Source organism: Labeo rohita, unplaced genomic scaffold (assembly GCF_022985175.1).
Source record: "Labeo rohita strain BAU-BD-2019 unplaced genomic scaffold, IGBB_LRoh.1.0 scaffold_167, whole genome shotgun sequence".
Classification (NCBI taxonomy): Eukaryota; Metazoa; Chordata; class Actinopteri; order Cypriniformes; family Cyprinidae; genus Labeo; species Labeo rohita.
In genome coordinates, this window is record NW_026127857.1 from 97,931 (window position 1) to 114,485 (window position 16,555).

The window sequence follows — 16,555 nt, forward strand, 5'->3', positions numbered from 1 at the left end:
ACGTATGGTGGGGAAGAAAAAAAATATTTTTTTTCTCGTTATTTCGACATAATAACTCGTTATTTCGACATAATAACTCGTTGTGGTGAACTGTCATGATTTTGGCCAAATATAGCACACTATGATGCACATCAGAGCGGATTTAGAAGTGGGTATACGCAAAGCTACGGAAGTACGGAAGCCCTGAACCGCATGGTGGGGAAAAAAAAGAAAACCTATAGTGGAGGGGAGAAAAAAAAAAGAAAATTTATCTCGTTATTTCGACATAATAACTCGTTATTTCGAGATATTAAGTCGTTATTTCGACTTCTTAACTCGTTATGTGGTGGAAAAAAAAAATATGGTGGGGGAGGAAAAAAAATTTAAACTTATCTCGTTATTTCGAGAAACTAAGTCGTTATTTCGACATACTAACTCGTTATTTCGAGATACTAAGTCGTTATTTCGACATACTAACTCGTTATTTCGAGATACTAACTCGTTATTTCGACATAATAACTCGTTATTTCGACATACTAAGTCGTTATTTCGACATACTAAGTCGTTATTTCGACATAATAACTCGTTATTTCGACATAATAACTTGTTGTTTGGTGTGGAAAAAATAAAACGTATGGTGGGGAAGAAAAAAAATAAAACTTATCTCGTTATTTCGACATAATAACTCGTTATTTCGACATACTAAGTCGTTATTTCGACATACTAACTCGTTATTTCGACATAATAACTCGTTATTTCGACATAATAACTCGTTATTTCGACATAATAACTTGTTGTTTGGTGTGGAAAAAATAAAATGTATGGTGGGGAAGAAAAAAAAATAAAACTTATCTCGTTATTTCGACATAATAACTCGTTATTTCGACATAATAACTCGTTATTTCGGCATAAAAACTCCTTATTTGGTGTGGAAAAAATAAAGCGTATGGTGGGGAAGAAAAAAAATAAAATTTATCTCGTTATTTCGACATAATAACTCGTTATTTCGAGATACTAAGTCGTTATTTCGACATACTAACTCGTTATTTCGACATAATAACTCGTTATTTCGACATACTAACTCGTTATTTCGACATAATAACTCGTTATTTCGACATAACTCGTTGTTTGGTGTGGAAAAAATAAAACGTATGGTGGGGAAGAAAAAAAATAAAATTTATTAAATGCTACATATTACCGTAAAAGGTTGTCATTAATACCCTAGGCGTTTATTCTATGTAGTTTTCATAACACTGGCTATTGTACTAATTCGTACTTTTCTAATACTGTACGTAGCCTAATGGACAATTAACTTATTTTGCAATTGCATAGCTAGCTTTTAGTTTTGTGCTAATGGCCAGTATTGCTCTTTTAGCTGTATAGTCTATCTATTAGATCTGCTTCAGTGTGCTGGGAATATTCGCAAGTTTTTTCAGCTTTTTCAGTCGGCTTTGCGTACACCCACTTCTAAATCCCCTCTGATGTGCATCATAGTGTGCTGTATTAGCCAAAATCATGACAGTTCAGCACATGATAGCTAATCCAATCGCACGTGAATAAATGCAAATATTCCCTAAAAACACCCAGTAAAGATGGTTAGAACCGGGGCCAGCTTCCTTAGAAATATGATAGCGCCCGCGCCCGCTTCGTCCCGTCCCGCAGCAGTCAGAGAGGATGAGACAGTGACAGAAATGCCTCCTGTTCATGTCGCCTGATCATGTCAGGAGAGGCGCGCAGATTTGTACAATAATAATTAGCCTACTTATTGACTACTAATTTGAATCGGTACATTATAACGAAAACAATATCTTAAATTCTCTAGGCACCACTACACCACCACTGGTTTGGTGTATGTGTTAACTTTACACAATCCTGTAATCACCTGTTAATTATTCGATAGCCATCCGCTTGTTAAGTGATGACGTAAGAAATGCTGTTTTGCATACACTCTGTAGAGCAAGATGTGATATCAGCATACATTTGGTTTATTTGTTTGCCCTTGTAAATCTGTATTAGTGGGGGGGAGTAATTTCCACAGGTGCAATATTAACGCTGTGAAAATGACACTCCCCCCAATAAACTTGTTGTGTTAAACCTCTTGTGTTTTTACACACCCACACTGCTGAGCGAGATGTGACATCAGCAATTTGGTTTATCTGAGACCTTCTGAACCTGTATTGATTGGGGGTACACTAAATCATCTAGCCTTGTATTAAAATGTGTCAGAAATAATTAAAGAGTTTATTGTTAATATTACTATTATTACTATATTATTTTCACTCTTAAAGTTGCATGACAGCAACGAAATAAATATATTTAAATAACAAAAAAATGCTTTTGATTGGGTCCACAATGCATGAGATAGTGAAGTATAGCCAAGCTTTATTAATCGTTTCAACGATTCAACAGTTGGTACAGGACATGACAATCAAACATAAACATAAATTAAAACGAGATTAGACAAAGTAATTCACTAGAACATAAAATGACGAAGCTATTGAAGCCTACAACAACATTAATGCAGAAAACACAACACATTACAATGAGACAGAGTCCAGAGCTAAATGTGTTATAAATGCGAAGTCAACGTCAAATAATAAATCATGATCATACAATAAATATTGCCTGATAATAATAATAAATAGCCTTTACAATAACTATAATCATCCTAGTTTGACAAACTAAATGTAATTAAATATTAATTTTAATAACGATGACAAGCAGGTTTAACGGGAAGAGCATTGCGAGATAATAAAGTTCGTGCAGTTAATCATTTCAGTGTAAATTTGCCATTTTACTTTGGAAATCGCGGTATAAATCCCTCGAAGGCATCCTAGCTGCTTGTCAATCAGACAGCGCTTCTATGTTCATTCTTGGAGACAACTTTGGAAAAATAATAATAAACCGCTGCGAGTTTAACTGCAAGCGCTGTGTTTAACCAAATTCTATAGTCTTTGGTTTAACTGTGTGACGAGCGTACACGCGAAGTGGAGTGCAATTTGTCCAAGCCTCAACTCACTTCACTACTATCTCATCAGCCGTTTATGGGCACTGTTTATTCAAAGTAAACATTTAAGCTAAACGTTTTCAAACTTACGGTGTACACTATACAGTCTCCGTGCTCATAGCTTCCCAAACACTATTTATTTATTTATTTGGCAGGCATTTTCGGTCAATTTAAAATTAACATAAAAACCAGATAATCATTCTAAAAATGTTTGTGTGTGTGTGTGTGTCTAGCTAATCCTTAAGATGAACGCACTTCAAATGGACGCCTCCATGAAATACGTGTTATAGGCTATTAATTAACACATTAACTCATGGTTAATTTGCATGTTCTAACAATTACCATGTATTGGTTTGTAAAACCTTGATTAATTTTCGTAAGAAACATTCATTCAACTAAGAATACAGTATTTCTTTAGTAATCCATCAGATGTTTCCAACGGTGAGCACAAGCAGGCCTCGTTTAATCATGGTAAATACTCTGTTTCTGCATTACACACCTTCTCGTGCAAAAGAAAAGTATGAAATACATGCTGATAATTTATCATTATATTTATCATTAGTGATATTATAAACTGCACTTTGTGCTACGCTGCTTGGCACATGCGTAGAAGTAACAGTCATTAAGCTATTAAGTCATTAATATGAGAGCGTTTCACATTATTATGACTTACACAATCATATATTTTTTACTTTACTGTGGTGGGAACGGGCCTCTGTACGTCGCTCGAACAATAAGCCCCGCCCCCTTATCAAAATAGAATTTGCATAAAAGTTGACTTTGAAAATGAAAACGAAAATGAAAACTGAAATACAAGAGACAATATAGCGGAAGATAAACTTTTAATTTTAATTTGAATTGTGTCACTATTATTGCGTGAGCATTAATAAAAAGCTTTGTAAAAACTGGTTTTGCATTTTCTTTTTTACATATGCATTTAAGATTGGCAGCTTTGCCTCGAGATTGCAGTGAAAATGAAATGTCAAATCACCAACTGCATTTTATTTTTCAGTTTTTCATGGAAATGCATTTTCACAGTGAAAATGAAAATAAAAAAAAATATTTCATTTTTAATTTTGGCACATATTTTACGTATAGCTTTTATGAAATGAAATCGTTAATCTGGTTTTCATTTTCATTTTTATAATTAAATTGATTTATTTAAAATTGGCAGAAAATGACTTCCATAGTATATTAGCACATTTTGTTGTTTTCTGGCAGTATCCTTTGGACCCGGAAGCGGTGACGCTTGACTTCAGACTTAACAAGGATTTTGCTTCATGCGCTTGACCTTTATTGGCCCGATCAGAAACTCTGTTGTAATCGAATTTGCTTGCACTTCGTTAGCCTATCACTACTAAGGCTATTATTATTATTAATATTATTTTAACTTTTATTGTTGTTGTTGTTGTTGTTGTTGCTGCTGTATGGTCTAAAATAGGAGTAGACTATTATGAAACTTACTGCAGATTAGATAGAAGCGTTGTTTGACTATAGGACATTCGTACATCGGCCACATTTGATCGCAACACAACAGGAAGGTCAAAGCTGGCAGGAGCAAACGCAGAGAAAAAATCATCTCAGTCATGGCAGAAAAGGAGGATGAACTGTATGACTTCCTTCGCAATCGTGGAGTGGCAGAGGACACGATAAAGCGCATGATTGAGCAAAAGGTAATATAAACATGTATATTAAACATGTTCATTATTTGAATGCAGTTACCGCATATATTCAATTTGAAGTGTATAACTTATTTTAGTAATTATATTGGTAAAATTTTAGTAAAGGTCATTACAAGTAGGGATGTAACGTTAACGATTCAGTCAACTCATGATGCAATAGGATTCACGATACGATTTTGTCACGATTTTATTTTTTTTTATTTTTTGGTCTTTTTATTATTTCTCAGACAAAATGCTGCATGTATCTTTGTGAAATTATAATATTTTTTATAATAAAACTAAGTGAAAATTTTAAAACAAATCCTAAATCAAATAAATAAATGAGTAATGCAAATTTTAAAACTATCTTCATATGAGTACATGAACAAAATGTTTTATTTGCTCTATTACAGACTAAACTATCTGTACGGTTAGCCATGTAAAATTAGAGACAACCACTGCATCTTAATTACGATGCCAACAAAAATGCTGCATACTTGCTGCATGAGCAGCTTTTCATTTTAATTAGATTGAATAATTTTTAACATTTTAAGCAAAAACAGAATGTTTTGCTGCATGAGAATGTGAATTCACATCCTGACAGCAGGTGGCGCTTAGAGCAGTGATTCTCAATTCCAGTCCCTGGGGACCCCAGCTCTGGAATTGAGGATCACTGGCTTAGAGAGCGCTTTCTTGCTATACACTCATATAAGCCCCGTCCCCAAATGTGTCGTAATTTATTTAGTATGTGCATTTCGCACATATTTTTATTGATTTTCAACCGATTCTGGTTGTAATGTTACATCCCTAATGACAAGAGTAATCAAATGTAGCTAATAGAATATTATCAGACCTAGTCCATCATTGGTCTAGGCTTGTAAGTTTTAAGTGTCAGTTTTTTTGTTCATAATGGATGAAACTGCAGCCTTTATGTATCCCTAAACATGTACATTTATATGTTCATAGATTGACCACTCAACAGTAATAACAATGGATGACAAAACATTGGAGAGATTCCTGCCAGCCCTTGGTGATAGGGTTGCATTAAGGCGTTACTGTGACAATGGCAACCATGTTAAAGAATCTAGAAAACTAACTCTTCTAGAAAAACTAAGAAAGAAAATGAAACTTGGAAATGCCTCAAACTTCACAGAGGACGCTGGTGAAAAGGAGGAATGTGGGAGCACAAGAAAGTTGATTGGAAACAAAAATGCTTGCAAAGAGTCAAGACGGATTGAGCTTGGATGGATACACAATGGAAAACAAGTTCGAACAAAAGGCGGTGGTGGGACAAGAAAACTGTCTGTTCCGAAAACTGCTGGTTATGATGACCTCATCAAGCTGGGAAAGGAGCTTTTTTTTCCTCGGGGTTGGTCAAAAAAAGGTCCTGAAGTCAGTTTCTCTTTCAAAATATATGATTTTCAAGAGTGTGAAATGCCACATGATGTCACCGTTGGAGGGCTGTACGAATCCGTTAAACTGGGAGTACTGAGATTCTACTTGGTAACACTGGAAGCTGAAGAATCTGAAGCTTCTTCGGAGGATCTTCAAACTTCAGACACACCATCAGAACAAAATGATGACTGCTACATAACAGGCGAGACCCATTTGTCATCTGATAATGAAATACAGTTTGGTCCAGTGGAGGATCCTGACTACACCTCTGACGATACTCTTTCCATAGATGCACCTCAAGAAGAGATACCATCCCAGTCAAGAGAGGTAGCACATTTGGTAACACATCTAGAAGAAATTCCATCCCAGGCAAGAGAGGTAGCACATTTGGTAACACCTCAAGAAGAGATACCATCTCAGTCAGGAGAGGTAGCACATTTGGTAACGCATCTAGAAGAAATTCCATCCCGGTCAAGAGAGGTAGAACATTTGGTAACACATCAAGATTCTGCTCCGAAGGTGCTGAGACTACATCGTGTCAACATCATTAATGATATGGTGGAACAGTTCAAAGATGCCAGTATTGTGGAGGCTAGACTGTCAGTTACCTTTGTTGATGAATGTGCCATTGATGCATCAGGTGTTGCCCGGGATGCATATTCAGGTTTTTGGGAAGCTTTTTTCCTGAATTGTGCAGATGGGGAGATTGAGTATGTCCCAGCACTTCAGCCTGAGTATGGAAAAGAAGAATGGGAGGCAGTAGGTAGAATTCTACTAAAAGGATACCAGGATCATGGATTCTTTCCAGTGAAGCTGTCGTTGGCCTTTGCAGTCTGTCTTCTTCATGGGGAGAACAAAGTGACACCAGACATGCTGATTGAATCTTTTCTTAGGTATGTACTGTAGTATTGTGCTGCATGCTAAATGAGCCACTGAATAGTATGACCGATATTTGCCACTATGCACTGTAAGTCATGTTTATACATTCTGTTTTATTCAAGGTTTGTCACACCATTTGAGAAAGACATCATCTGCTCTGTGCTGGAAGGAAAGAGTATGACAGGGATGACCTACTCGACATGCTTTCCAGAATGGGTGGGCACGCTGTTCCTGATGGAGATACCATAAAGGACACCATCATTCGGACAGCACACAAACAACTAATACAGGAGCCAATGTATGCTCTTGAAATGATGGCTGCTAGTGCTCAGTGTACTTTAAAATGTCTGCTTCCAACTGTGTCGGCAGTTTTAGCACTTTATGAATCCAAAATTCCAACTGCAAAAGGCGTTATTGCCTTGCTTAAACCCAATGAGAAACAACCTTCTCACAGCAAAACAATGCAGTTTTTAAAGCTGTTCATTCGATCACTTGACAAAGATAAACTGCATAAATTTCTGCGCTTTACCACTGGAGCTGATGTTATCTGTGTTTCACACATTGATGTTGAGTTTACAGATCTCAGGGGTTTACACAGATGTCCAGTGGCACATACATGTGGTCCACTGTTGCAGATACCCTGCACTTACAGTACCTACTCTGAATTTCGAAGAGAGTTTGTGAGTGTCTTAGATGCCAACTTCTTGAAAATGGATCTGTTGTAAAGCTGACAATACCTTGTAAGGTAAATTATGTGCATGCCTAGCTAAACTACATTTTGAAAATGTACTCCATGTATGGCAGTGGTAAAAAAAACAGGCTTCTTTTTTATATACTGTGTTAATTTGTTTTCTGGGACAAACTTAAAAACATTATAGGTCTTATAAGACATTTCAGTTTTGAAAACCATACATTGTCATACATTTCTTTTTGTTGGCCTTACACATCTAAGTGTTACCTAAATATAAGTACCAGAAGTTCATGTTACAGTCCCACTAGCTAAATCACATTTTGAAAATGTTCTTCATGTATGGCAGTGGTAAAATAATCAGGCTTCTTTTTATACTGCGTTCATTTGTGTTTTCTGGGACAAACCGAAAGACATCATAGGTCTTACAAGACATTTCAGTTATGAAAAACATAAAAAAAACATTGCCATACATTTCTTTTGTTGGCCTTAAACATTTAAGTTTTACAGTCCCACTAGTGTTTTAATATGGTATGTTGGATACCAGTTCTTCTAAGTCAGTTTTAGAATTGATTGGAACCAGAAATAGAAATAGCCTTCCTGCGATACTACTTAATTTTGTCAGTACCCCTTGGTACACATTCTCATGTTCTGTAACTACATTTGCAAGTAAAAAAGTCCCTGACTGAATGAGAAAAGTGTTCAGTGCTCACAGTGCATGTTTATGTTAAATAAATTCTAAAGTATAGGCTATCATTCAAGCTGTCCTTTATTTTATAACATGTGCATTATTCATAAGTAAAGACTTTAAAACAGTCCAATCCAAAAAGTAATTTCCAATCCACAATTTACAATATCATGTCCAAGTGTTGTAACATATAGTTACATAACCTTAAACTTACAATTCTATAAAAATGACTCAGTTTATTAAATTACAAGATTCCAGATGTTTTTTTCTTCTAAAAACAAATCACAACACATGTAGTATCTCTTGCCTAAGCCTAATGTACAGGGCTCTGGCACTCTCTGCATCCTCTGGGACATTGAGATGAAGTTCATCCATTATCAGACAACAAAGTTCAAAAACAGTCTCGTCACATGGGTGCGTTGGTGTTACACACTCCTCTTGGCAGTTCTGAACATCAGCAGGGTCACACCGAAAGATATGATCTTCTGACCCGTAGAGATGAGGAGCCATATACATTACGGCCGGTCGTCCATGCGGTGCGTTAATATTGCGTTGTGTTCGTATGCGGTGCGCGTTCCACATTTGAGCAAAATCATCAAGCTCCCCCTAAGAAAAGAGCAGTCAAGAGACAAATCTTGTTATAAAATCCACCTTATTAAGAGTATACTTGTTACAGAAGAGGGAGTAAAATCTTTGCGTGGCAGGGAGAGCTGCCGCAAAAACTGTCACTCAACCCGTCACCGATATAGGGGCAGCTGCCACTTGACTCGTCACCGTTAACCCGTTATATAGGCCTGCCTCGGGATCCATCCTGGATATACCTGATTGGCGACCTATATAAGATGCTTTTTAAACAAGCGAGTATCTCCTGTAGTCTGTGGGAGCCAGAAGGTACACACAATAGGTCAAAATTCACCATTAACCAAACTCTTTTCACCCGCCTTACAGCTACCAAACACTCCGACTGATGCACGACTAAACATATGCATCCCGCGTTTCCTTCTACTCTTATATAGTCTACTTATTTGCCACCTTATTTTATATTTTATTCTGCTGTTTTAATCCGGAGCGCGATGAGTCTCATGGCTCCTACTAAACGTTGCACCTGCCTCAAGATCTCTCACTGGAACTGTTTAATATGCTATAGCATACCTGATAGTTTGGGAGAATTAATAAATAAAAAATGAAATAAATGAACAGTCATTCAATAATTCATCCTATGCCTTTGCCTAGAGGACTATCAATTCATTTGATTTTATAGTTTATTTTAATAAATATAAAAAATGTAAAATGTGTACACTGTAATACACACTTAGATAAACACTTAACAGTTATTCTTTTCAAATGCCATTTAAGTTATTAACGTGTATGTCGTTTATATAACGGGTTAAATGGTGACGAGTCAAGTGGCAGCTGCCCCTAGCGGTGACGGGTTGATTGACAGGTTTTGCGGCAGCTCCCCCCTGCTATACGCAAAGACGTAACATAGCCTTATTGACAATAAAAACATTTATCAATGTTTAGAACATTTATCAAAGTTATAAAATCACACTTGAAAACTTTTTATTCATCTTTTTAACACCATTAACGTTAATAACGTTAAAAAGACATCTTTCGTATTAATAGGTAAGATAACGTTTTCACGACCTTTTTTTACGACTTGAAAAAAAAATTACAACTTTTTTTGGCTGTACTTGTCCTGAGTGTGAACTATTCAATAAGTATTTAAGAAAAAATTACACTTAGCCTACCTGCAGAATCCTCATGAAGCAAAACTGCACAAGTGATCGATCAAGGAAATCCCCAGTAAAGTGGCCTTCTTCTTTTAGAGTTTGAAAGAAATTCATCCAAAACTGAACATTTTCCTTGCGCAGTATACTCCAAATGCTTTCAACCCTTTGGTTATGATTACTCGAACCGTAAATGAAACTGCGGTGGTAGGCGAAGTCATCTGTAGCAGCACGTCGAAGGAACATTTGCATCTGCTCAACAGCGACGTTCTCTGTTCCACGATCAGCACGGATCCTTTGAGGGCATCCGCGCCTTTCTTTCACGGATTCAATGTAGTATGATGCAATCACCTTTGGGTCGCTATTTGTATAAGAGACTTTCAACCACATCAGATGCCTTGAAAATCCGTCGACACATCCATTTATGCATAGGCCATAGGGTTTTAATTTATCATAAGAATCTAGATGCCACATGAAATTTGGCCCTGGGTTGTGGTATCTCCTCCTTCGCAGTTTTCGCGCTCGCCTGTGTGCCACTCCAACTGGATCCAAAACACTTAAGAGCAATCTGACCGTTTCCCTTTTCACAACAAGTCCCTCTTGAATGCACATTAGGTGCATCATTCTATAGCCAACCATCTGGCCCGATGTTTCAAGCTGCTCATTAACAAAGTAAGCAACATCTAACACGTCAGTGAAGTCCTTCCTTCGGCGAAGCCTATTCTTCCTCAATATGTTTTGGAGGGTTCTAAGACACATTATTATGCCATGCTGATGGCTAAGAACTTCGAGAATCTCTTTGTATTGCAAACCCAAATAGAAATAAAAACCTACAATCCGATTTAGATCCATAACAGGTTAGCAATCTTTTTACCGCCACCTAGTGACTTCTTTAGGCCGGCAGTTATGCATAGATAGGACCTCAAATATTCGCCCGACGTAAATTAATCATATTGTAAGAACGGCAATTGTAATGCAGTGTAAGCCAAGATGATAGAATTGGGAGTTTCTGATCGGGTCAATAAAATATAGGAAATGCTACACCACAAGAATGCGGCGTTTATGGCTGGCCCTCTCTCTGGCAGCGGCAGGTCACAGCGCCACTACCGGCTGCCAGAGTGTGTAGCACCTGCCACATCTCTCTCGCCAAATCTGCTGTTTGCTCGCTAAAAAAACTACTCTGTTCTGGAGTGCGGTGGTGCTTTAAAATGATGAGTTCCCACAATTATATACACACACACGCGCGCGCACGCGCGCACACACACACACACACACACACATATATATATATATATAAAGATAAAGTCAGGAGGAGAGTGGAGGAGGAGAGTGGAATAATGATTTTGTGTGCTAATGGTTAATACAAGATATAATAATATATTAAGATATTAATAAATAAATATATAAATAGATACAGGGTGAGACATTGAGAATTCACTCAATGCCAAACTCCACACACACGATGTAAATAAGATATTATATTATATATTGCAGTTTCGCGAGCTTCATTGATTATAACGGAACATTGAGAGATTACAATAAATTGAAGTGAGTGACAGCTTTTTAGTGATGAAAGCGCTATTTGCTCGCTTTCTAGACTATAATCGCTTTATGTGCCGCTAAAAGGACAAACAGCCACGAACCCTGTACATGCAGCAGAGTTTTAGGAGTGAAACTATATTTTTAATAGTGTATATTTTTATTTACCTGTTTCTTGAGGTTTCTTATTAAGATCCATAAAAGTAAATAGTGAAAATTACATCGCTAATGTCATAGAACAGCATAGTTTAATATAGCGGGGCAGATTGTAACGCAGTGTTACAACATTCCCCATCAGTGCGATTGGAATATAAAACGGGTTCGTGTCTTCTGCTGGTTTGTCAAGCATTAATAAACTATCGAGACTGATAAATATCAGATTGGCGATTAAAATAATATTATATTTGTCTCGTTTTAAATGAATACTAAAAACTGAAAAATTACTTCAGCCAGAAATTTGCTTTTACTATGGTAAAATAAATATTCAGCGATATCTGCAAAAGGCTTTTAAATTTTGGCGCACTTTTTTCTCTGTATAGTGTTGCTATGGCATCTAGTAAATTCTATAAATTTGGTTATACTGGCGTATGTGGAAATATATAAACCACGTGTGTTACAATTAACCCCCCGTTAGTTTGTGCCTCACGCACTCCTACTCTTAATTTAAGATATTGTTTTCGTTATAATGTACCGATTCAAATTAGTAGTCAATAAGTAGGCTAATTATTATTGTACAAATCTGCGCGCCTCTCCTGACATGATCAGGCGACATGAACAGGAGGCATTTCTGTCACTGTCTCATCCTCTCTGACTGCTGCGGGACGGGACGAAGCGGGCGCGGGCGCTATCATATTTCTAAGGAAGCTGGCCCCGGTTCTAACCATCTTTACTGGGTGTTTTTAGGGAATATTTGCATTTATTCACGTGCGATTGGATTAGCTATCATGTGCTGAACTGTCATGATTTTGGCTAATACAGCACACTATGATGCACATCAGAGGGGATTTAGAAGTGGGTGTTCGCAAAGCCGACTGAAAAAGCTGAAAAAACTTGCGAATATTCCCAGCACACTGAAGCAGATCTAATAGATAGACTATACAGCTAAAAGAGCAATACTGGCCATTAGCACAAAACTAAAAGCTAGCTATGCAATTGCAAAATAAGTTAATTGTCCATTAGGCTACGTACAGTATTAGAAAAGTACGAATTAGTACAATAGCCAGTGTTATGAAAACTACATAGAATAAACGCCTAGGGTATTAATGACAACCTTTTACGGTAATATGTAGCATTTATGGGCTCCTTAAACCTCAATAATGCTTAGTCTTGAATGAATTCCTGGCGTGAATGCAAATTCCTATGGTAAACCTCTAGGATTTTGGAGCACCAACTTGTATAATTATTAAAACGCGTTCCTTATTTGATTCCCGGTCTTATTCTGCCCTCTAGTGGCTCCTATCGAAATAACTACAAACCTTATCACAGTGAGACTTATGTCGAAATAACGAGATAAATTTTATTTTTTTTCTTCACCACCATACGTTTTATTTTTTCCACACCAAACAACGAGTTATTATGTCGAAATAACGAGTTATTATGTCGAAATAACGAGTTATTATGTCGAAATAACGAGATAAGTTTTATTTTTTTTCTTCCCCACCATACGTTTTATTTTTTCCACACCAAACAACAAGTTATTATGTCGAAATAACGAGTTATTATGTCGAAATAACGAGTTAGTATGTCGAAATAACGACTTAGTATGTCGAAATAACGAGTTATTATGTCGAAATAACGAGATAAGTTTTATTTTTTTTCTTCCCCACCATACGTTTTATTTTTTCCACACCAAACAACAAGTTATTATGTCGAAATAACGAGTTATTATGTCGAAATAACGACTTAGTATGTCGAAATAACGAGTTATTATGTCGAAATAACGAGTTAGTATCTCGAAATAACGAGTTAGTATGTCGAAATAACGACTTAGTATCTCGAAATAACGAGTTAGTATGTCGAAATAACGACTTAGTTTCTCGAAATAACGAGATAAGTTTTAATTTTTTTTCCTCCCCCACCATATTTTTTTTCCACCACATAACGAGTTAAGAAGTCGAAATAACGACTTAATATCTCGAAATAACGAGTTATTATGTCGAAATAACGAGATAATTTTTCTTTTTTTTTTCTCCCCTCCACTATAGGTTTTCTTTTTTTTCCCCACCATGCGGTTCAGGGCTTCCGTAAATGCTCCATGAAGATATGTTGTAAAAATTTGTTAGCATAAATATATCAAAACTTGATTTTTGGTTAGTGATATGCATTGCTAGGAACTCCATTTGGACAACTTTAAAGGCAATTTTCTCAAAATTTAGATTTTTTTTTTTTTTTTACACCCTCAGATTCCAGACAGTTGTATCTTGGCCAAAAATTGTCCTATCCTAACAAACATACATCAATGGTACATTATTATGTATACATTTAAAAAAATGACCCTATGCCATAATAATTATTAAAAACTATAGTTAATACTTGCCTTCTCTGTTATTTGTTCTACATTTCTTGCAGATGAAGAAGATCCCGACTACAGCTAAAATGAACAGAGATCCAGCAGCAGTAGCAGAGAGCAGCATCATGTAAAACAACAGTGAGACCTGATCTGTAATGGACAAAATGAGTCATTTGTGTGACTGAATCTGATCTATAACAAACTCTATTAAATATCAGCACTATATAACAGATCAGATTACTTAATCAAGGTTAATATCAACACCAACCTGAACATGTGTGACAGAGTTTGCTGATGTCCAGATGTGTGGTCTGGTTGCTGATGGGATTGTTGATCACACAGCTGTAGGTGTTTTTATCCTGATATTCCACCTCCAGAGGTAGAGAGAGACTGATGCTGAGATCAGACACACTGATGCTGGACAATAAACTGTTTCCTTTGTACCAGGAGAGAGTCATATGACTCACATTCACCACTGAACACAACAATGAACAAGATGATGATGATGATGAACAGTCTCTGGTAATGATGGGAGCAGGCAGATGAGCTGAAAACATGAGAGAATAAACAGAAATGTAATTATGAACACAACATAAAGAAACAATTCAGTGCAAATAACTAATAAAACAAGTAGGATAACTTGTTTTTACTCACCATAAACAGAAACACTAAATGTTTTTAATGACCACATAGGTCCATTTATCTCTAGTTCATAGACTCCAGCATGTTTAGTTGTGATGTTTGTGATGGTCAGAGATCCAGTTTGTTTGTCCAGCTTTAGTCTATGTCTGAATCTCCCATCAGGACCATCAGATGTGACAAAGATTTGATTCTCAATTCTGATTTTAGCTATGAGAGACTTTTCAGCACCAAATTTCCACAGCATGTCTTCATCTTCATGTATTTCAGTAACAGAAGTGTGTAAAGTGACAGAATCTCCCTCCATCACTGACACTGACTCACCAAACACACCTGGAGAACAAATAAAAGGTTTTCAGATTAATGCTCTTGTTTGTGTAGAAAGCCTGAAATCAGTTTGTAACTTTTGATAGCAGCAGAGAGACACAACAAAATAAAAAGAACAGAACGCGTGAATCAGTTTGATCTTTAATGTGCTCTAAAATGATTTGCTGTGGAGCAATAACAAATTATATGATAAATTAAATGCAGCTTTGAAAGTACAAGTCTAAAAATACTGGATTTATTCATCACCATTGTTTATGATTACTGCAGAAATAATTACAATATTTTTTTTAGAAAGGTTTTTAGAGGATTTGTATTTGTAATCACTAAAATTAAGATTTTTAAACAACAAGAGAAATTTGATCGATGAGGAAAATAATTTAATTTGAACCACAGCAGGATCTTATTACTTTGAAATGTAAATAAATTAAACAAATATGAAACAAATCAATGAAAATAATAACTTACCAATCTGACACCAGCAGGAAAAACAGAACAAAACCAGCTTGTGAAACATCATTGTTTAGTGAAAAGTCTGATCTAGTTAGACTATCGATGAAAACACAACTGATCTAAAGAAACATAATGGAACTAATGTGAATCCTCCCACGACAGAGTTTGACCCTCCTACTGCAAATGCGCACAGTCGGTTTTTATACATAATATACATACATAATAAATAAACTACATTTCATGGTAAAACAAACTGAAATATATCGTAGAATTAATTTTCCTTATAAATTGCAAGTCAATTTCACAATTAATTACAAAGAAATGAACAACAACAATTTAATTAAATGTGAAATTTTCAGTCAGAAAAAAAAAACTGAAATTCTTTCTTGTGAAATGTACTCTGTTAATCTTTGTTTTATTTACAATTTATTTTTATTTTTTTTACAGTGAGAGCCTAAACTTTAGTGATTGAAAAATGGTTATGCTCAATTATAGCCTATGTGGAAAAATGACACAAGAGTTAAAACCACGTATGATGTGTATATTATGTGTTTATTTACTCAGTAGGCTACTCAATTATAGCATATGTGGAAACAGTACAGTGTTAAAACAGTGTGCAATCTCACAGTACCATTTTACTAACGTTCATCATCTGAGTCAAACTGAAACCTGCTGCTGTTTGATTTTTTTGAGAAATGTGGTTTGATCTGCTGGGTGGACCACCATCTTGTAGGTAAACATGGCTATTCAGGGCTTGTGTGTTTAGTTTGTAGGCGTATTGTAGGTGTCTTCTCCTGTGGCTATGAACAGCTCTGAACTTTAATCTACAGAAACATGATGAGAAACTGCAACTGGCTCAGAGGGAAAGCTGTAACACAACAATCATATTTAACACTGTTATTTGCAAGTTTATTTTGGAAAAGTTAATAAAACAAAGTCTCACATTTTACAGATGAAATTTTGTCGACACCTCCTCTTATATACAATATTCAATCTTTTTTTTTTTTTTTTTAGACTTAATTGAATTCTGTAAAAAAAAAAAAAAAAAAAAGTAAAAAAAATTA

General features: G+C 36.0%; 1 protein-coding gene across 1 annotated transcript; it reads right to left on the minus strand.

Moving 5' to 3' along the window:
- Window positions 1-14,091: 14,091 nt before the first annotated feature.
- LOC127158736 (SLAM family member 5) lies at window positions 14,092-15,571 on the minus strand. Its single transcript, XM_051101751.1, has 4 exons — window positions 15,507-15,571; window positions 14,730-15,047; window positions 14,344-14,622; window positions 14,092-14,225 (listed from the first exon to the last, which is right to left on the minus strand). Exons 1-4 carry the CDS (start codon window positions 15,556-15,558, stop codon window positions 14,092-14,094), a joined length of 783 nt encoding a protein of 260 aa, XP_050957708.1. The 5' UTR covers window positions 15,559-15,571.
- Between the last annotated feature and the right edge of the window lie 984 nt (window positions 15,572-16,555).

Coding starts and splice junctions, on each gene's coding strand:
- LOC127158736 (XM_051101751.1), bottom strand. CDS start 15,558: ATGATGTTTCACAAGCTGGTTTTGTTCTGTTTTTCCTGCTGGTGTCAG. Junction 15,048..15,506: donor TTCCTGCTGGTGTCAGATTG/GTAAGTTATTAT, acceptor TTTGTTCTCCAG/GTGTGTTTGGTGAGTCAGTG. Junction 14,623..14,729: donor ATTTAGTGTTTCTGTTTATG/GTGAGTAAAAAC, acceptor TCATGTTTTCAG/CTCATCTGCCTGCTCCCATC.